Here is a 23,103-nt window from a genome sequence, read left to right as displayed (position 1 = left end):
GTTTTTTTGAAGAAACTCAGCTCACTGTCAAAGTGCATCAGGGAAAATGGATCATTTCCTAGATTTTAAAAATTCATTAAAATTATTCCTTACGAGATATGCAAATATTTTCAACAGATCCTTGTTCATGGCGATGTTGATTATTATGATGGTGAATTTCAAGTAAATCCGAGATACTTTTTGTTTTTTTGAAGAAACTCAGCTCACTGTCAAAGTGCATCAGGGAAAATGGATAATTTCCTAGATTTTAAAAATTCATTAAAATTATTCCTTACGAGATATGCAAATATTTTCAACAGATCCTTGTTCATGGCGATGTTGATTATTATGATGGTGAATTTCAAGTAAATCCGAGATACTTTTTGTTTTTTTGAAGAAACTCAGCTCACTGTCAAAGTGCATCAGGGCAAATGGATCATTTCCTGATTTTCAAAAATTCGTTAAAATTATTCCTTAAGAGATATGCAAATATTTTCAACAGATCCTTGTTCAGGGCGATGTCGACTATTATGATGGTAAATTTCAAGTAAATCCGAGATACTTTTTGTTTTTTTGAAGAAACTCAGCTCACTGTCAAAGTGCATCAGGACAAATGGATAATTTCCTAATTTTCAAAAATTCATTAAAATTATTCCTTACGAGATATGCAAATATTTTCAACAGATCCTTGTTCAGGGTGATGCCGACTATTATGATGGTGAATTTCAAGTCATTCCGAGATACTTTTTGTTTTTTTGAAGAAACTCAGCTCACTGTCAAAGTGCATCAGGGCAAATGGATCATTTCCTGATTTTCAAAAATTCGTTAAAATTATTCCTTAAGAGATATGCAAATATTTTCAACAGATCCTTGTTCAGGGCGATGTCGACTATTATGATGGTAAATTTCAAGTAAATCCGAGATTTTTTTTGTTTTTTTGAAGAAAGTCAGCTCACTGTCAAAGTGCATCAGGGCAAATGGATAATTTCCTGATTTTCAAAAATTCATTAAAATTATTCCTTACGAGATATGCAAATATTTTCAACAGATCCTTGTTCAGGGCGATGTCGACTATTATGATGGTGAATTTCAAGTCATTCCGAGATACTTTTTGTTTTTTTGAAGAAACAGCTCACTGTCAAAGTGCATCAGGGAAAATGGATAATTTCCTAGATTTTAAAAATTCATTAAAATGATTCCTTACGAGATATGCAAATATTTTCAACAGATCCTTGTTCAGGGCGATGTCGACTATTATGATGGTAAATTTCAAGTAAATCCGAGATACTTTTTGTTTTTTTGAAGAAACTCGGCTCACTGTCAAAGTGCATCAGGGAAAATGGATCATTTCCTGATATTCAAAAATTCGTTAAAATTATTCCTTAAGAGATTTGCAAATATTTTCAACAGATCCTTGTTCAGGGCGATGTCGACTATTATGATGGTAAATTTCAAGTTAATCCGAGATACTTTTTGTTTTTTTGAAGAAACTCAGCTCACTGTCAAAGTGCATCAGGGCAAATGGATCATTTCCTGATTTTCAAAAATTCGTTAAAATTATTCCTTAAGAGATATGCAAATATTTTCAACAGATCTTTGTTCAGGGCGATGCCGACTATTAGGATGGCGAATTTAAAGTAAATCCGAGATACTTTTTGTTTTTTTGAGGAAACTCAGCTCACTGTCAAAGTGCATCAGGGAAAATGGATCATTTCCTAGATTTTAAAAATTCATTAAAATTATTCCTTACGAGATATGCAAATATTTTCAACAGATCCTTGTTCATGGCGATGTTGACTATTATGATGGTGAATTTCAAGTAAATCCGAGATACTTTTTGTTTTTTTGAAGAAACTCAGCTCACTGTCAAAGTGCATCAGGGAAAATGGATAATTTCCTAGATTTTAAAAATTCATTAAAATTATTCCTTACGAGATATGCAAATATTTTCAACAGATCCTTGTTCATGGCGATGTTGACTATTATGATGGTGAATTTCAAGTAAATCCGAGATACTTTTTGTTTTTTTGAAGAAACTCAGCTCACTGTCAAAGTGCATCAGGGCAAATGGATCATTTCCTGATATTCAAAAATTCGTAAAAATTATTCCTTAAGAGATTTGTAAATATTTTCAACAGATCCTTGTTCAGGGCGACACCGACTATTATGATGGTGAATTTCAAGTCATTCCGAGATACTTTTTGTTTTTTTGAAGAAACTCAGCTCACTGTCAAAGTGCATCAGGGCAAATGGATCATTTCCTGATATTCAAAAATTCATGAAAATTATTCCTTAAGAGATATGCAAATATTTTCAACAGATCCTTGTTCAGGGCGATGTCGACTATTATGATGGTGAATTTAAAGTAAATCCGAGATACTTTTTGTTTTTTTGAAGAAAGTCAGCTCACTGTCAAAGTGCATCAGGGCAAATGGATAATTTCCTGATATTCAAAAATTCGTAAAAATCATTCCTTAAGAGATATGCAAATATTTTCAACAGATCCTTGTTCAGGGCGATGCCGACTATTAGGATGGCGAATTTAAAGTAAATCCGAGATACTTTTTGTTTTTTTGAAGAAACTCAGCTCACTGTCAAAGTGCATCAGGGAAAATGGATCATTTCCTAGATTTTAAAAATTCATTAAAATTATTCCTTACGAGATATGCAAATATTTTCAACAGATCCTTGTTCATGGCGATGTTGATTATTATGATGGTGAATTTCAAGTAAATCCGAGATACTTTTTGTTTTTTTGAAGAAACTCAGCTCACTGTCAAAGTGCATCAGGGAAAATGGATAATTTCCTAGATTTTAAAAATTCATTAAAATTATTCCTTACGAGATATGCAAATATTTTCAACAGATCCTTGTTCATGGCGATGTTGATTATTATGATGGTGAATTTCAAGTAAATCCGAGATACTTTTTGTTTTTTTGAAGAAACTCAGCTCACTGTCAAAGTGCATCAGGGCAAATGGATCATTTCCTGATTTTCAAAAATTCGTTAAAATTATTCCTTAAGAGATATGCAAATATTTTCAACAGATCCTTGTTAAGGGCGATGCCGACTATTAGGATGGCGAATTTAAAGTAAATCCGAGATACTTTTTGTTTTTTTGAGGAAACTCAGCTCACTGTCAAAGTGCATCAGGGAAAATGGATCATTTCCTAGATTTTAAAAATTCATTAAAATTATTCCTTAAGAGATTTGCAAATATTTTCAACAGATCCTTGTTCATGGCGATGTTGACTATTATGATGGTGAATTTCAAGTCATTCCGAGATACTTTTTGTTTTTTTGAAGAAACTCAGCTCACTGTCAAAGTGCATCAGGTCAAATGGATCATTTCCTGATTTTCAAAAATTCGTTAAAATTATTCCTTAAGAGATATGCAAATATTTTCAACAGATCCTTGTTCAGGGTGATGTCGACTATTATGATGGTAAATTTCAAGTAAATCCGAGATACTTTTTGTTTTTTTGAAGAAACTCAGCTCACTGTCAAAGTGCATCAGGGCAAATGGATCATTTCCTGATTTTCAAAAATTCATTAAAATTATTCCTTAAGAGATTTGCAAATATTTTCAACAGATCCTTGTTCAGGGTGATGCCGACTATTATGATGGTAAATTTCAAGTCATTCCGAGATACTTTTTGTTTTTTTGAAGAAACTCAGCTCATTGCCAAAGTGTATCTGGGAAAATGGATCATTTCCTAGATTTTAAAAATTCATTAAAATTATTCCTTACAAGATATGCAAATATTTTCAACAGATCCTTGTTCATGGCGATGTTGACTATAATGATGGTGAATTTCAAGTAAATCCGAGATACTTTTTGTTTTTTTGAAGAAACTCAGCTCACTGTCAAAGTGCATCAGGGCAAATGGATCATTTCCTGATTTTCAAAAATTCGTTAAAATTATTCCTTAAGAGATATGCAAATATTTTCAACAGATCTTTGTTCAGGGCGATGCCGACTATTAGGATGGCGAATTTAAAGTAAATCCGAGATACTTTTTGTTTTTTTGAGGAAACTCAGCTCACTGTCAAAGTGCATCAGGGAAAATGGATAATTTCCTAGATTTTAAAAATTCATTAAAATTATTCCTCACGAGATATGCAAATATTTTCAACAGATCCTTGTTCATGGCGATGTTGACTATTATGATGGTGAATTTCAAGTAAATCCGAGATACTTTTTGTTTTTTTGAAGAAACTCAGCTCACTGTCAAAGTGCATCAGGGCAAATGGATCATTTCCTGATATTCAAAAATTCATGAAAATTATTCCTTAAGAGATATGCAAATATTTTCAACAGATCCTTGTTCAGGGCGATGCCGACTATTATGATGGTAAATTTCAAGTCATTCCGAGATACTTTTTGTTTTTTTGAAGAAACTCAGCTCACTGTCAAAGTGCATCAGGGCAAATGGATAATTTCCTAGATTTTAAAAATTCATTAAAATTATTCCTTACGAGATATGCAAATATTTTCAACAGATCCTTGTTCATGGCGATGTTGACTATTATGATGGTGAATTTCAAGTCATTCCGAGATATTTTTTGTTTTTTTGAAGAAACTCAGCTCACTGTCAAAGTGCATCAGGGAAAATGGATCATTTCCTGATATTCAAAAATTCGTTAAAATTATTCCTTAAGAGATTTGCAAATATTTTCAACAGATCCTTGTTCAGGGCGATGTCGACTATTATGATGGTAAATTTCAAGTTAATCCGAGATACTTTTTGTTTTTTTGAAGAAACTCAGCTCACTGTCAAAGTGCATCAGGGCAAATGGATCATTTCCTGATTTTCAAAAATTCGTTAAAATTATTCCTTAAGAGATATGCAAATATTTTCAACAGATCTTTGTTCAGGGCGATGCCGACTATTAGGATGGCGAATTTAAAGTAAATCCGAGATACTTTTTGTTTTTTTGAAGAAACTCAGCTCACTGTCAAAGTGCATCAGGGAAAATGGATCATTTCCTAGATTTTAAAAATTCATTAAAATTATTCCTTACGAGATATGCAAATATTTTCAACAGATCCTTGTTCATGGCGATGTTGACTATTATGATGGTGAATTTCAAGTCATTCCGAGATATTTTTTGTTTTTTTGAAGAAACTCAGCTCACTGTCAAAGTGCATCAGGGAAAATGGATCATTTCCTGATATTCAAAAATTCGTTAAAATTATTCCTTAAGAGATTTGCAAATATTTTCAACAGATCCTTGTTCAGGGCGATGTCGACTATTATGATGGTAAATTTCAAGTTAATCCGAGATACTTTTTGTTTTTTTGAAGAAACTCAGCTCACTGTCAAAGTGCATCAGGGCAAATGGATCATTTCCTGATTTTCAAAAATTCGTTAAAATTATTCCTTAAGAGATATGCAAATATTTTCAACAGATCTTTGTTCAGGGCGATGCCGACTATTAGGATGGCGAATTTAAAGTAAATCCGAGATACTTTTTGTTTTTTTGAGGAAACTCAGCTCACTGTCAAAGTGCATCAGGGAAAATGGATCATTTCCTAGATTTTAAAAATTCATTAAAATTATTCCTTACGAGATATGCAAATATTTTCAACAGATCCTTGTTCATGGCGATGTTGACTATTATGATGGTGAATTTCAAGTAAATCCGAGATACTTTTTGTTTTTTTGAAGAAACTCAGCTCACTGTCAAAGTGCATCAGGGCAAATGGATCATTTCCTGATATTCAAAAATTCGTAAAAATTATTCCTTAAGAGATTTGTAAATATTTTCAACAGATCCTTGTTCAGGGTGATGCCGACTATTATGATGGTGAATTTCAAGTCATTCCGAGATACTTTTTGTTTTTTTGAAGAAACTCAGCTCACTGTCAAAGTGCATCAGGGCAAATGGATCATTTCCTGATATTCAAAAATTCATGAAAATTATTCCTTAAGAGATATGCAAATATTTTCAACAGATCCTTGTTCAGGGCGATGTCGACTATTATGATGGTGAATTTAAAGTAAATCCGAGATACTTTTTGTTTTTTTGAAGAAAGTCAGCTCACTGTCAAAGTGCATCAGGGCAAATGGATAATTTCCTGATATTCAAAAATTCGTAAAAATCATTCCTTAAGAGATATGCAAATATTTTCAACAGATCCTTGTTCAGGGCGATGCCGACTATTAGGATGGCGAATTTAAAGTAAATCCGAGATACTTTTTGTTTTTTTGAAGAAACTCAGCTCACTGTCAAAGTGCATCAGGGAAAATGGATCATTTCCTAGATTTTAAAAATTCATTAAAATTATTCCTTACGAGATATGCAAATATTTTCAACAGATCCTTGTTCATGGCGATGTTGACTATTATGATGGTGAATTTCAAGTCATTCCGAGATACTTTTTGTTTTTTTGAAGAAACTCAGCTCACTGTCAAAGTGCATCAGGGCAAATGGATCATTTCCTGATATTCAAAAATTCGTAAAAATTATTCCTTAAGAGATATGCAAATATTTTCAACAGATCCTTGTTCATGGCGATGTTGACTATTATGATGGTGAATTTCAAGTCATTCCGAGATACTTTTTGTTTTTTTGAAGAAACTCAGCTCACTGTCAAAGTGCATCAGGGAAAATGGATCATTTCATGATTTTCAAAAATTCGTAAAAATTATTCCTTAAGAGATATACAAATATTTTCAACAGATCCTTGTTCAGGGCGATGTCGACTATTATGATGGTGAATTTCAAGTCATTCCGAGATGCTTTTTGTTTTTGAGAAGAAACTCAGTCCACTGTCAAAGTGCATCAGGACAAATGGATCATTTCCTCTCAATTTGGATCATTCTACATCAGAACAGTAAACTAAGAGAAACTGAGAGAAAAATAATAAACTGTAAAAGGGACAAAATCCTCAAGTTCACGTCCTTTTGTTTGTGAGTGACAGCTTCCAGTGTAACACACACACACACACACTCATGTTATCAGGTTTTCCACTTCCTGTTCCTCTGTATCAGCTCTGTTTCCTCCTGAAGTTCATAGAAGAAGAATGTTGAAAAAACAACAGAGAGAGAGTGTGTGTGTGTGTGTGTGCATCACTGTTACACACACACACAGCAGATGATGATGATGGTGAGGGATGAAGGTGCAGTTGTATTGATTATTGAGACACGTGACTCCGCCCACATGTTGGTGCTTCAATACGAGACCGAGCCCACGATGAGTTCAGAGAATCTGTGCAGCTCAGTTCAGGCTGTGAGAGCGCCCCCTGCTGCCACCAACAGTCTGTGAAAAACCACTCACTCTCACACACCAAAGTCACTCACTCTCTCACACCAAAGTCACTCACTCTCTCACACCAAAGTCACTCACTCTCCCACACCAAAGTCACTCACTCTCACACCAAAGTCACTCACTCTCTCACACCAAAGTCACTCACTCTCTCAAACCAAAGTCACTCACTCTCCCACACCAAAGTCACTCACTCTCCCACACCAAAGTCACTCACTCTCTCACACCAAAGTCACTCACTCTCTCACACCAAAGTCACTCACTCTCCCACACCAAAGTCACTCACTCTCCCACACCAAAGTCACTCACTCTCCCACACCAAAGTCACTCACTTTCTCACACCAAAGTCACTCACTCTCCCACACCAAAGTCACTCACTCTCCCACACCAAAGTCACTCACTCTCCCACACCAAAGTCCCAGTTCACAGGAGTTGTTGATCCACTGCTGCCTACGGAATTCAGCTTTTAAAATATTTACTTTAGACTTAACTCAGTGACACAAAGTGACCACACGAGGCAGCAGAGGACCAGCAGCTCCTGTGTCCCTGTGAGCTAAAATCACTGGTTTTCTCTATGAGCTTTGGTGTGGGAGAGTGAGTGGTTTTTCACAGACTGTTTGTGGCAGCAGAGGGCGCTCACAGTGCAGTCAGCTGTGAGTGTGTCACTAACACACACACACACACACTGATGTTTTATCTCAACATAAAGGTCAGGTGACCACATCACATTCCACAGTCACAGCCACAGCGTGCTGCGTTCAGGAACATCCTGGAAATATGGACGACGTGTTTACACCTGAGGTCATGTGACCTCACACGTGATCACACGCCGCCGTGTCCCTGAACGCCTCACACTCACACGTTCATCTCTGAGTGAGTTCTGATGAACACATGAACAAACTCACTCGTTCACAAACCGAGTCGGGAATATTTCACGTAAACTCTGAGCGATTTATTTTAAAAAGCCACAGGAGGGCGCTGCAGCACCGCGTTATTATTACGTTAAATGTGTTTTAGTAACATTGTAACAATTTTGGTGACGTTTTTGACACAAATGTGATAAAAGTCAATGTTATTATATCGTTGATTTTTATGTTGTTCATGGTGTCATAACTGATGTTGACATGAATCATAAACATCACACTGATGAGTTCACAAACGTTGACTGTGCGTGTGCGTGTCTGTGTGCGCCTCACCTGCAGGTGTAGGTACAGGAGGAGGAGGAGGAGGAGGAGGTGGAGGTCTGCTGACCTCCTCGCTCACGCGCCTCCTCAGCGAATCCACTCTGAGCGCGAGCAGCGCGGACCTGTGACACACGGTGAGGAGGTGCAGCTCGAGCTCCTCCACCATGTTCACGGAGAGTCTGGACAGTTCAGAGAGCTGACGGAGGAGCGAGCACAGGCTGAAGCTGCTCACGTCCAGCAGCTCCTCAAACACAACTACCTCCTGCTGCTGCTCCTCCTGCTGCAGACTCCTGCTCCTGCTCCCTCTCCTGGTTCTGCAAACATCAGTAGGAAGAATCGTCCTCTTGCAAAAAGGCATGATGATGTTTTCTTTAAATCAGGAGCAGAAAGTCACAGTCAAGTCCTCTGCTCCTCCTCCTCCTCCTGCTCCTGCTGCTGCTGCTCCTCCTGTTCCTCCTCCTCTTGCTGCTCCTCCTGCTCCTCCTCTGCTCTCACTCATGCTCCTCACTCCTCTGCAGGAAACAAAGTGTCGTAGTTTGTTGGAAACATTGTTGCAGCTGCTGCGTCTCACTGTTTTTCACTGTTTCTCTGTGTGTCGATCCTGTGAAGACTGGAGTCACACACACACACACACACACACACACACACGACATCCGCTCTGACCTTTCAAAATAAAACACTTTAGTTTGAATCCCACAATAAACACTGATTTTAAGGATTTGAATTCATCAACAGTTTATGAAACAAATCCACCGTGTCATCGCGGACCGTTTGAATATTGTTTTTATTAGTTCGTGTTTGTGGACAAAAACAAACACTTTGTGCTTTTATTTTGAAGGTTAACAAACGGAAGTCTAGTGTTATTTTTCGCTGACTTGTTGTGGCGACACGGAGCGCAACAGTCTGGTGTTTCCCCGAGAGAGAAACCTGTGGAGGAGGAGAGAGGAGGATGAGGAGAGGAGGAGAGAGGGGGAGAGGAGAGAGAAAGGAGAGGAGGAGAGAGGAGGGAGGAGGGAGAGGAGGAGAGGAGGAGAGAGAAAGGAGAGGAGAGGAGGAGAGAGGAAATAATCTTCTTATAAGTTATGAAAAGTTTGTCCAAAAACCATAAACTTAGATAAATGTGAGTTAAAGTTTAAACTGTAAAACTGTGAAAACATGAGAAACAGAATTTAACCACTACACCAAAGCCACTCACTCTCCCACACCAAAGTCCACAGAGAAAACCAGTGATTTTAGCTCACAGGGACACAGGAGCTGCTGGTCCTCTGCTGCCTCGTGTGGTCACTTTGTGTCACTGAGTTAAGTCTAAATATCTAAATATCACTAAAATCAGTCATTGTAAGTTAGTGATGGAGGCAGCAGTGGATCAACAACTCCTGTGAACTCCTGTGTGCTGTGATGTTAAAATCACTGATTTACTCTATGGACTTTGGTGTGGGAGAGTGAGTGACTTTGGTGTGGGAGAGTGAGTGACTTTGGTGTGGGAGAGTGAGTGACTTTGGTGTGAGAGAGTGAGTGACTTTGGTGTGAGAGAGTGAGTGACTTTGGTGTGGGAGAGTGAGTGACTTTGGTGTGAGAGAGTGAGTGACTTTGGTGTGGGAGAGTGAGTGACTTTGGTGTGGGAGAGTGAGTGACTTTGGTGTGAGAGAGTGAGTGACTTTGGTGTGAGAGAGTGAGTGACTTTGGTGTGGGAGAGTGAGTGACTTTGGTGTGGGAGAGTGAGTGACTTTGGTGTGAGAGAGTGAGTGACTTTGGTGTGAGAGAGTGAGTGACTTTGGTGTGAGAGAGTGAGTGACTTTGGTGTGAGAGAGTGAGTGACTTTGGTGTGGGAGAGTGAGTGACTTTGGTGTGTGAGAGTGAGTGACTTTGGTGTGGGAGAGTGAGTGACTTTGGTGTGAGAGAGTGAGTGACTTTGGTGTGAGAGAGTGAGTGACTTTGGTGTGGGAGAGTGAGTGACTTTGGTGTGAGAGAGTGAGTGACTTTGGTGAGGGAGAGTGAGTGACTTTGGTGTGGGAGAGTGAGTGACTTTGGTGTGAGTTGATTTGACCTGGACGTGAACTCTTTGCTGATATTTGTCACAAGTGAACAGAGTGAAGGTCACAGCAGCAGATTCCTGCTCAGATTCATTCATTCATTCATTCACTCACAGTCACAAGACAGTGATTAGTCTTCAGTGAGAGTCAGAGTCAGTTTGTCCCACAGTCCCTGAACACATCACTGATTCAAGCCAAACCTGTGTGGTTAACCGACTGAACCAAGTTAACCAACCCACAGTCTGATGTTATTGTTTCTGTCACCACAGCTGTGTGTGTGTGTGTGTGTGTGTGTGTGTGTGAGGATGAAGGTTGAGTGAGAGGATTATTATCTACAATATAAACACGATATATTTCATGTTTTTATGAAACAAAAACAATATCAGTGATCGGTGTGAACGTCCCTTTGTTTTTGTGATTTGACCTTTGACCTTTGACCTTTGTGTCCATGAACTTTAATAAAGTCTTTGTTTTTATTGCAATGATGAAAAAAAAAAACTTCCTAAAAACTATTTAATGAACAAGAATTAACTTTAATAAGTGGTTGAAGGTTTGTTGAAGTGTTTTTTAATCACTTTTTCTTCTCCACATCATCAGCTCTGTGAGGAACCTGTGAACAAACCTCCTCCTCTTCCTCCTCCTCTTCCTCCTCCTCCTCCTCCTCACCCCTTTCCTCCTCCCCCCCCAAAGAACACACATCTGGTCTTCAGCACCAGCCCGGGCCTCTTTCACTAACCCCTCCCAGACCAGAACTGGGCCTCAATGTTTTTGTTCATGGAGTCTGAGTCTGGGCGAGAGAGAGAGAGAGAGGGCGAGAGAGAGAGAGAGAGAGAGAGAGAGTTTCAACATAAACTTTTAACGACACGATTGAATACATCAACATGAGAAAGTTATGAGTGTGTGTGTGTGTGTGTGTGTGTGTGTGTGTGTGTGTGTGTGTGTGTGTGTGTGTGTGTGTGTGTGTGGGAGTGGTCACATGACCTCATCGTCAGCCTCACGCTCGTTGTCACGGAGCCAGTTTGTCCGTTGCCGTGACGACCGGCAGCTCAGTTCATTTATTTAAATAATAATAATAATAATAATAGGTGTCATCTTTAACACAAAGTATCTTAAGCCCCGCCCCCTTCTGTTCAATCGGGCCAATCAGGCGACAGGTCGTCAATCACACAGAGGTTATTGATTAAAAACAGCTGTTTTTTCTGCTTCCTGTTCAGAGACTGAGGTCATGTGATCAGGTTGTGGTGAAAGATTAACCTGATGAAGCCCCTCCCTCCACCTGTGAGGCCCCTCCCCCTCCATATGTGAGGCCCCTCCCCTTCCACCTGTGAGGACCCTCCCCCTCCACACGTGAAGCCCCTCCCCTTCCATCTGTGAGGACCCTCCCCCTCCACATGTGAAGCCCCTCCCCTTCCATCTGTGAGGCCCCTCCCTCCACATGTGTGTGATCACATACGATGAATGTAAATAATATTTAGTCCAAACTGAAGCTGAACTTACAGCCGTTTAATAGAAGCAGATGAATTAAAGATTACAGATTATTATTTTATTACAACAAAAATTAGAACATTCCACACAGATTATACTAAACTAAATTAAAATAACGACAGAAGAAAGTATTTTTGGAATATTTTCAGTCACAACATGTTCACAGGTTTTCTCACCATCATCGAGCCAAACACACTTCAAAGACTCAGTGTGACTGTGCACACACTGAGTGAGCTTAATGTGCACGTGCACACACACACACACACACACACAGAGCAGGACCAGAGTGAAGTCTGAGTCTAACCAGGCTCATATTTCAAATGTTCAAAGTGTGTGTGTGTGTGTATGGTGTGTATAAAAACAAAATGGCGATTGCAGCCACTTTATTATTACATTCACTACAGAACAAAACCTTTCTCAGGATGAAAAAAACAACTGTCACCAAAGTCCACAGAGAAAACCAGTGATTTTAGCAGGAGCTGCTGGTCCTCTGCTGCCTCGTGTGGTCACTTTGTGTCACTGAGTAAAGTCTGAACGAAGGATTTTAAAAGCTGAATTCACTAAATCAGTCATTGTAAGTTAGTGATGGAGGCAGCAGTGGATCAACAACTCCTGTGAACTCCTGTGTGCTGTGATGTTAAAATCACTGGTTTACTCTATGGACTTTGGTGTGGGAGAGTGAGTGACTTTGGTGTGGGAGAGTGAGTGACTTTGGTGTGGGAGAGTGAGTGACTTTGGTGTGGGAGAGAGTGCGACTTTGGTGTGGGAGAGTGAGCGAGTGACTTTGGTGTGGGAGAGTGAGCGAGTGACTTTGGTGTGGGAGAGTGAGCGAGTGACTTTGGTGTGGGAGAGTGAGCGAGTGACTGGTGTGGGAGAGTGAGCGAGTGACTTTGGTGTGGGAGAGTGAGCGACTTTGGTGTGGGAGCGTGAGCGACTTTGGTGTGGGAGAGTGAGCGACTCTGGTGTGGGAGAGTGAGCGACTTTGGTGTGGGAGAGTGAGCGACTTTGGTGTGGGAGAGTGAGCGAGAGTGAGCGACTTTGGTGTGGGAGAGTGAGTGACTTTGGTGAGGGAGAGTGAGTGTGATACATCACCTACTGTAGCGTTCACTCACATTAAACAGGTTAATTAAACAGTTAAAGTGTGATTTACAGCCTCACATTCACGACCACACACACACACACAACAAACCTTAACCAGTTCATAACTAACACACTAACCTTTAACTAACCACAGTTCAAATCTTAAAACCACTTCCTGTGAAATGAGTTTCAGCCTCATTAGGACCAGGTTTTTGGTCTCAACGACAACCACGTGGTCTGGTCCTGACAAGGTCAGTGTTTATGACAGAAAACACACGTTCTGCAGAGGCTGAGAATCAAAGTCACGAGCTCCGTTTTCACACACACACACACTCACAGTGAGGCGATGTGTGTGAGTGTGTGTCCAAGTTTCCACAGAGAACAGACTGCAGCTCAGCAGTGACCATATGGACACACACACACACACAGGGAGGGGGAAGGAAAAGGTGGTTATATGAGGACAGGAGGAAAGGATACAAGGAGTCAAGGTGGGAGGAGTCAAGGAGAGGAAGGAAAACAGATGACAATTAACAGTGGAAATAAATGAATTTGAAAAGAAAAATAAAGATTTTCTTAATATTAAACAGTTTAGACTCGAGTTTAAAACATGAATTCATGATCTTTCCAGGTTAAATCAATGATTTAAACGCCAATCTTCTGTTACATTTTAATGTTTAAAGTTTGTTTGTTTACGTGCATGTAAACCAGGACTTTAAAAATCAAGACCTTCTCTCCACGTCGAGCTGAAATCAGCGTCTCATTTAACTGACTAAATATTACATTTTCCCACATCTGAACATTTTGGAGTATATTTTGTGCGATTTCTGGTATTTCACATCACGAGGAACGCGTTGGCCGCCGCAAGAGATGGAATAACGTCACGTGTACGAGCGCGACCCGAGGCGATCGTGCAGAGCGAGCGCGTCCGTGCATCGTCGTCCAACTCAATAAACATTTTTTGTAGTCAAACTAAGGACAAAATGCCTTATCTCAGGAAAGTGGTTGCGTTTCGATGATGATATTCTGTAGAAACAGATTTGTTTTGCTGTTATTTGTTAAATAAACAAAGTCTGAGACTCAGAGTTTTTGTAAATAACAGTTTATTTGAAACTCTGCCGTTTCCTCTGTTCGGCTGCGTGTTCTTTAGCTGCTGCCTTGCTTCGCAGCGAGCCTCTTGTCTCTCTCCTCAGCGATGGTCAGACGGATTCCCTTTCCTCGGGGCAGGGACACCCACGGCTTGTTGCCCTGGAGACGAGAGGAAGAGGGCGGGGCAAAGGACAAGAGGAGGGGGCGGGGCAAACGAGTCCAGGTTAAATCATTATGTCATTCATAAATAAACAAACAAGAGTCAGCATTTTTAATATCCAAGCTGAACATAATTCACACATTCAATACTTTTGTTATTAAAGTCTGAAAAAAGCTCATCATTTAGATCCTGTTCACTTCAGATTAAATAAATCTGAGATTATGCAGGAATGAAATGAAAAACCTCAACGCTGGAAAATAGAACTTACAAAAATAGATGAAAGATAAATTCCATGATATGTAGCATCAAATTTATATTAAAATCACGAAGCTTTGAATAGAAGTGATTTTTGAGGCTTTTCAGGTTAATATCGAGTCAGGATTATTGTAGATTAACACATTTTATATAAACATCTAAACATTTTCTCTGAGAAAACAAAAAGTTAAAAATAAACATTTTATTTCAACATTAAAATCAAATGTGCTGATAAGATGATGTTCAGTCTCTGTAATTTAAATACATTTGTACACATTGTATCTTGGATTACCAGATTAAATCCAGTCAAACACAGTCTCTCAGTGGAGCTCAGAACTTCTTAGAAGAAATTAGATTATTTTCATTCCTGATCAAAACCAAACAATCCTCCTCGCTCTACTCAGTGACTCGCTCGCATACTTTTTCTTTACATCTTAGGTTTGTGTGTAATAATCTGGGATTACGTGAGATTCTCACCTTGCCGATGACAAAGATGTTGGAGAGCCTGGTGGCGAAGCTGTTTCCTGTGCTGTCCTTGACGTGGACCACGTCGAAGGAGCCGGGGTGACGCTCTCTGTTGGTGATCACGCCGATACGACCCAAGTTAGCGCCTCCGGTGACCATGCACAGATTACCTGATTATCACGACAGACAAAAGCACCGTCAGATTAACTTCATCTCGGTGACTTTAAAGCTCTTTAAGATCAGGATCCACGTGTTTCCACTGACTGGTGTCAAACTTGATGAACTCTGTGATTTTTCCGGTCTCCAGGTCGATGCGGACGGTGTCGTTGACCTTGATGAGGGGGTCGGGGTAACGGATGGTGCGAGCGTCATGAGTCACGAGGGCAGGGATTCCTTTGGTGCCGACGAGGAGCTTCTTCACCTTACACAGTTTATACTGAGGAAGACGAGCAGAGAATCACACAAACACGTCAACAACAATAACGACAAGGAAACAACTCAGACTTCAGCTACGTTTCACCTAAATAAACTTTTGTTTTTCAGTCATTCGTGAGGTGCTGAAGTCTTCGTGGCCACTAGAGGGTTCTGTCATGTTACCATGGTGACAAACTTAGCAGCTCCATTTCAGATCAGTGCACTTTTACATCAGGAGAGGAAAAAGGTGCAAACTTGACAAAATAAGGAAATTAAGACAGTGAAAATAGTTTGTTTAGCGTCTGTTGAGACGTCATGTGACCCAGGAGTGACAGCTGATGACATCACGTGTCAGCGAGCTTTAAAAAGGTCCAAATACTTCAGAAACTGTTCGTCAATTAACAAAATTAGCTTTATAATCACAATTGGTAGTAGTTTTATCAATATTTAAAAGCAGTTTCTGTGATTTTTCAGCTTCTTAAATGGGAATATTTTCTGCTTTCTTTGCTTAATTAAAACAAATATTTCATTTTGTATTCGTGGACAAAAACAAAGACGTTTGAGGACGTCATCATCTCCACGTTCAACAAAGACTGATCACTATTTTCTGACATTTCATGGAACAACTTGATGATGAAAACAGCAAAAATCTCCAGTAAAACAATCTCAGACTTTGGGTCATTTAGTGGATTTAATCTAATCCAGGATTTCTAACTTATTTCCTCAGTATTTCAGAACAACATTATCCAGTAAACGTGTGCTTTAACGACATCTCCAACACAATCACTGCTGCTCATGTTCATAAACGTTACCTTGGCCTCCTCGGCAGTGATGCGGTGGACGGTGAAACGTCCTTTCACATCATAAATCAGACGGAAATACTCTCCGGTCTTCTCGATGCTGATCACATCTGAATCAAACACAGTTGGACAGTTTCAGCGTCAGAGCGTCGACAGATATGAACACAAACACTTTAAATATGAGTTTAAATGAAACTAACTCTGAGCCTTTAACAAACCTTTAACACTGCAGATTCATAACTATCAACAGAGTTAAAGGCTCATAGATCATTAACCGAGACTGAAAGAACATTAATATACAATATTACACAGATAAGCCAAGTTTAGTCCTGTAATGTCTGTATAAACAGGATCATCATCACGCTGTGAAGATGTTAATTAAAACAGACGCCTCCATGTGAGGGTGAGATGAAGGTGGGGAGAAAAGTGAGAAAACCTGGAGAGAGTGTGTGTGTGTGTGTGAGGACTGAGGTCAAACAGTGAAGGATCTACATATAAACACTGATCCAATTCACATTATTAAACAATGAAAAACGGTCATATTTGATCATGACTAAAGCTTATTTACAGAAACTTAACTAATCAAATGCAACCGAGTGTTTCAGTGAAGCTGGAGCTCAGAACTTCTTAGACAATCTGTCATGTCAGGTTTAACCGATCAAAGTAGAAAGATTCATCACTGCTCCTTCTGCCTCCTCCTCCTCAGCAGAAACATCACCGTGCTGCTCTTCACTCAACATTTATGAACACATGAAACACAAAAACAGGTGGCGGACTCACCCATGAATCCAGCAGGGTAGGTGATATCGGTGCGGACCTTGCCGTCGATCTTGATGAACCTCTGCATGCAGATCTTCTTCACCTCGTCTCCTGTCAGAGCGTACTTCAGACGGTTCCTCAGGAAGATGATGAGGGGCAGGCACTCCCTCAGCTTGTGGGGACCGGTGGAAGGACGAGGAGCCTGGAGGACGAGGGGACAGTTTATAAAAGTCAACACAAGTACAAAAGTTTATATTGTTTACAGCTAAATGACTATTGACTGGTTTTCTCCAAGTCAAATTTAAGACTTTAAGACCTTTTTAAGACAACAATGAACACAATTTAAGACCCATTTCAAATCCATACTGGCAAAAAGGTACAAAAGACAAGGAAAATTGGAGCCACAAATCTTTGAACTTGCAATTTGGCTTAGCTGTGGGCTTTAATTAAGTTTTCCCCGCTAAGCTGCGCACAGCACACTAGCTAGTGGTGCTCGATAAATTCTCAACGGGCAGCACAGGTGGCCCACTTTAGTTCCGTGTTGTAGTCATGTTATCGCATCCTCAAAAACAGAATGCGAAACTGGTTTATGCATGTTTTTAAATAAAACAATAGACCTATAGATTAATAGATTTTTAAGACCTTTCAAAACTGTATTTAAGACCTTTTATAAGATTTTAGGAGAATTTAAGACATTGGATTTAAGACTTTTTAAGACCCCGCAGATACCCTGTTCTCAGGAAGAAGAGACGTCCACTCATTTGTCTCTTGTGTCACAAAAAAACAAAATATTACAAACCAATGACCATAGATGCTAGAGCCCCCTCAGAGCCCTAGCATCACAGCTAATGTGTAGTTCTACGGCACAAGACGTGCATTACTGCGACACGGTTTCTCCAACACGGTACAGTTTAAACGGTTAAGTCCTGGATCAGGCTGGCGTTTCCACAGAGACGTGGTAGACGGGCGAGCACGACAATAATGACCACACAACGGACAAGCTCAGTTTTTTCTGCTTGATTTGTGGCCATTCGTCTCAACGTCTTTGAATGAGAAAAGCCTGCGGACGCTTTTCTGTCCCTAAACCAGCAAACTGTGGTGGTCTCACACCACCTGGACTGTACCATTACTTGAAATAAATTGAATAGTTGGGACCAATTATTGTGGTACTTAATCCAAATGAAAACGGAAAAAAACCATGCCGAAGTGAACCGTTCCACCTGGAAACACGCCGTAACTATCACGTTATAGATTAAGACCCATGAAATAAGATGTAAGTTTGTCAATAATATTCCAACTTCACATGAATCACTGCTGTCACAGAAACTTAAACAAGTGGAATAGACGCAGTTATTCTGTTCAACGTGAACTTATGAGCCACAGAATTTTAAAAACATCTTTCAAAGCAAACAAACACATGATCAGGCAGATGAATACATGACAAGTCACATCATTTCCATAAAGTTAGAACCGATTTCCACAACACAATTAAATTACCTGACATTTAATAAATGAATATTGTATTTATATCATAACACAAAACAGTCTGAGAACAGTGAATGAAGCATTGACAGATGGGGACACTAACATACCCACATAACACACCGATATCATTGTTATACTGTGTCTTTACTAAACATTTGACTGTTAACACAGACTTCAGTCACAGTTTCAGCCTTGATACAAAAAGGTGATTTAATGTTTTACTCACGAACACTCCGGTGAGCTTGTCCAGCATCCAGTGCTTTGGCGCCGCGACGCGCTTCAGGTGCTTCTTCGGTCCTCTGGCCTGGAAGAAGAGACACAAACACGGTCAACAACACAGCAAAGACCCGGGGGGACAGTAGAGCAGAGACCCGGGAAACCGTAGAGCAAAGACCCGGGGAACAGCACGGCAGAGACCCGGGGAACCGTAAAGCAAAGACCCGGCGTGAAGCGTTCATTCACCGCTGTTAGCATCACGTTAGGCTAACACCGGCTGAGGCCGCGAAGATAAGCCTCTTCTCACATTAATATTAAAACGACACGAATTCGTCGTTAACTGCATAAAACTGCAGTTTTAACGCGTAAAAATCTCGTACACGTTTGCGTTTGATGGAAATGAAACCGCCTACATAATGAAATATTAAAAATAGCGCGCTAACGCGGTTAGCCACACTCGAGCTAGCAAACCGAGGTTGCTAACAGCAGCGTCGGGTCATTTTGAATCATCGATAAAAATCGTCAGTTTGTGTTTTTGGTCACAATATAAACTCCCGCCGTTTAATAAGACGTTGTTTTACTGAACAGGACAGAAATGTGAGCGAAGAAAGTGCAGAGAAAAGCGATGTTTGACGATGATTTCAGAGGAAATCGCGAGGAGAAACAGCTCACCATGTTGGAGTCTGCGGGGAAAAGGACTCGACGGCTTCCGGTAGACAATGATATGGACAACTACGGCAGAGCCGGAAGGACACGAGGCCTTAAAGTCGAAGCGTAAAACAAAAGTGGTTTATAAACCTTTTTCTGCATTTTGTGACGAGAAAAAAACAACAACGACATAATTATGAAAGTTTACTACGTGATTATGGAAGTTAATGTTCAATATATGACCTTTACTTACCGTCATTTTTATACATTCTCTGTACTATTTAAGTAATTATTCATACTTTTACTATTTCACAAAACATTCCATTTATTTCACTTCCTACAAACATTAAAATGAGACTCTGCGCTCACAGAGAAAAATACCTAAAATAATCATTAAAAACACAATCATTTAAAATTTATAATTTACAATCATTGTTTCTGGTCACTTTGTTTTATATCCATACATCTAAAGATAATGTTTCTATGGAAACACAGAGAAAACGTTCAAACACCTGCACCAAGATATTAGAATATTATGGTCTGTGTTGCATACATATCAACACCAGGTGGCAGCATTCGACACACACTTTTGTAATCCAAACACTGATGATTGGATTAAATAATAATAATATTTGTAATAATTGTTGTGGTTGTTGTTGTAATAATAATAATAACAATGCTCTTATTTGAGAACATGTCAATAAAATGTGATACATCCAAAATGAGAAGAAGCAAAGAATTCCACATTATCAGCACTTACCATCACGTGCCAGCAGGTGGAGCCATTACACACACAAACCAGTGTGAAAATGTACACACGTGTGAGTCCATTGCTATATTTTAAAACCAATTATCTCTAGTGTTTATACACAATCTAAATAACAAATAACAAACATCAACTCACTTTTCACTTTCTTTATTTTTCGCGTCGTAACAAAAATACAAGCTTTTATATTCAATATGATCTCATTTACATATTCATATAAATGTACAGCGAGCTTTGAATAATCTTCGTTTTATCAGAGAAGGAAAGAAAACAGTTTTATTCTCCAGCTTTGGAGGAAAATATGATGTAAAATAAGGAATAAATGAGTGAGTGAAGACACAGAAACCCTGAGAGCAGGACATTTACAGACATTTAAAGACATTTAAAGACATCTAAAGACTTTTAAAGACGTCATGTCCACGTCTGTCCATCTGCGGGGACATTTGTCCACAGTGTGATGAGACAAAAGCATTCGAAACAACAACGTCCTCATGTTTTCACTGACTCAGCTAAGCTAACAGCTAAGCTAAGATGGTTGATGAAAGTTCAGTTAAAGGTGAATTCTGTTGCTTTTTGGAACAGTTACTGTTTTAAAAGTGAAGAAAAAACGATTTTGAGTTCAAAAAAAATAATGACGTCACAGTTTTGTGGACTTTGGTGTGGGAGAGTGAGTGTGTGTGTGTGTGTGTGTGTGTGTGTGTGTGTGTGTGTGTGTGTGGGTGAGTGAGTGAGTGCTTTAAAAAACGTCAGTTTAACAGTGAAAATAAAGACGTGATCATGTGACGCAGACAACACAGAAAGAAAACCGTTAACGTTGTTATGGTGTGTGTGTGGGGGGGGGGGGTGTGTGTGTGTGTGAGTGCGTGTGTGTGTGTGTGTGTGTGTGTGTGTGTGTGTGTGTGTGTGTGTGTGTGTGTGTGTGTGTGTGTGTGTGTGTGTTATCAGCACCATACAGTGAGCTCTGATAAGTTGAACAAACGGTTGTAACGTCAACATTAATGTGACTGAACAGGAAAAACCATGTGAATGAATGAATGAATGAATGAATGAATGAACGTCTGTTACATTGTTTCCTGTGTGACTGAAGTGATGTTTCCATGAGAGTCAACACCTGCTGTAGGTGACTCTCATCACTCTGACACCTGGAAACACTCTGGTCTCAGGTCTAGTCCTGGTCTAGTCCTGGTCTAAGGTCTAAGGTCTCAGGTCTAGTCCCGGTCTCAGGTCTCAGGTCTAGTTCTGGTCTAAGATCTCAGGTCTAGTCCTGGTCTAAGGTCTCAGGTCTCAGGTCTAGTCCTGGTCTCTGGTCTCAGGTCTAGTTCTGGTCTCTTGTCTCTGGTCTCTGGTCTCTGGTCTCTGGTCTCTGGTCTCTGGTCTCTGGTCTCTGGTCTCTGGTCTCTGGTCTCAGGTCTAGTTCTGGTCTCAGGTCTCAGGTCTCAGGTATCAGGTATCAGGTATCAGGTCTCAGGTCTAGTCCTGGTATCAGGCCTCAGGTCTGGTCTCGGGTCTAGTCCTGGTGTCAGGTCTCAGGTCTAGTCTAGTTCTCAGGTCTAGTTCTGGTCTCAGGTCTCAGGTCTCAGATCTAGTTCTGGTCTCAGGCCTCAGGTCTGGTCTCAGGTCTCAGGTCCAGTTCTGGTCTCAGGTCTCAGATTTCAGATCTAGTTCTGGTCTCTGGTCTCTGGTCTCTGGTCTCTGGTCTCAGGCCTCAGGTCTGGTCTCGGGTCTCAGGTCTAGTTCTGGTCTCAGGTCTCAGATCTAGTTCGGGTCTCCGGTCTCGGGTCTCAGGTCCAGTTCTGGTCTCAGTTCTCAGGTCTCAGGTCTCATCCTGGTCATAGGTCTAGTCCTGTTCTTGGGTCTAGTTCTGGTCTCTTGTCTCAGGTCTCAGGTCTAGTCCTGGTCTCTTGCTCTTCAGAAAAGCAGGACTGATAACAGAAGCTCTCCTGGTCCAAGTGTCCTGATGGATCAGTGTCTCCTGAGTCTTTGTGAGGGACACAAGTGTCTTTCTCATGAGACAACACTCTAATGTCCTCATTCACAGAGTCTCTGTCCTGCAGCTGCGTCCTCGTCTTCAAACCTTCTGCTTTCAGTGAGACGAGGACAGACAGAGACTTCCTGTCCCTGATTTCTCTGCCTTAAACAAACAGGAAACAGTTTTAATCCCATTCGTTTGACCTGTGTCCACACTGACGATCCAGAGCCAGATTAATCTGTAATCTCTGTCTAATCCCTGGTGCGTCTCAAACGTCAACACCCGACCGGGACGTCTGACATGAAGTCAAACTCGTTGTGACCGAGCCACAGCTCCGGCAGCTGCTGATTGGCTCGGTCCAGACCCAGCTCCACCACCAGAGACATGAGGACGTCCTCGTCCACCAGGTCCAGGTCCATGACGGAGTTCTGGTTCTGGATCTGGATCTGAGCAGGAACCAGGAGCTGACTTCCTGTCCCGGCTCCTCGCTGAGCTCCAGCAGCAGCAGAACTCTGGTAGTGAGAGTTGAGCTTCTGCAGCTGCATGCTCGCCATCAGGTGAGGTCTGGAGGGCGGAGCCACCGACGTCAGGGAGGAGCCCGGCGAGGGGGCGGGGCCTGCGGACGGAGAGAACGGAACGCCGGAGGATTTGGAGGAAGGGAAGAGGAGCAGGGAGGAGAGAGGAGAGGAAGAGGAGGAGGAGAGGTCCTTCATCTCAGCCGGAGGGGGCGTGGCCACAGAGGAGCTGTGAGGTCATCACCGGGAGAACACGCCCACAACCTGCAGAAGAACATGAATATGATGATGAATATACTGTATATGTATGTATATGTGTATATATACACATATATATGCATACATATATATATGTATGCATATATATGTATGTGTGTATATACTTGCATATATATGTATGTATATATATATACACATATATGTATGTATATATGTGTATATGTGTATACATACATATATAAGAAGAAGAAGAATAAACAGTGTGTGTGTGTGTGTGTGAGAGAGAGAGAGAGAGAGAGGGAGAAAGTGTGT

General features: G+C 40.5%; 2 protein-coding genes across 2 annotated transcripts; both read right to left on the bottom strand.

Annotated features, from left to right (window-relative positions):
- Positions 1 to 14,114: 14,114 nt before the first annotated feature.
- On the bottom strand, positions 14,115 to 19,393 carry rps4x (ribosomal protein S4 X-linked). The gene is made up of 7 exons (XM_083904161.1): positions 19,347 to 19,393; positions 18,685 to 18,762; positions 16,995 to 17,175; positions 16,227 to 16,324; positions 15,265 to 15,436; positions 15,013 to 15,170; positions 14,115 to 14,279 (listed from the first exon to the last, which is right to left on the bottom strand). The coding sequence occupies exons 1-7, from the start codon at positions 19,347 to 19,349 to the stop codon at positions 14,178 to 14,180; spliced, it is 792 nt and encodes a 263-aa protein (XP_083760287.1). The 5' UTR covers positions 19,350 to 19,393; the 3' UTR covers positions 14,115 to 14,177.
- Positions 19,394 to 22,332: 2,939 nt separating this feature from the next.
- On the bottom strand, positions 22,333 to 22,770 carry cited1 (Cbp/p300-interacting transactivator, with Glu/Asp-rich carboxy-terminal domain, 1; the record flags this gene model as incomplete). Its single annotated transcript, XM_083907833.1, has 1 exon — positions 22,333 to 22,770. The coding sequence occupies one exon, from the start codon at positions 22,768 to 22,770 to the stop codon at positions 22,333 to 22,335; it is 438 nt and encodes a 145-aa protein (XP_083763959.1).
- Between the last annotated feature and the right edge of the window lie 333 nt (positions 22,771 to 23,103).

The sequence above is a fragment of the Microchirus variegatus genome (assembly GCF_963457635.1).
Source record: "Microchirus variegatus genome assembly, chromosome: 2".
Classification (NCBI taxonomy): Eukaryota; Metazoa; Chordata; class Actinopteri; order Pleuronectiformes; family Soleidae; genus Microchirus; species Microchirus variegatus.
The sequence above is the reverse complement of the archived record's forward strand: the minus strand, read 5'-3'. Positions and strand labels throughout refer to the sequence as shown.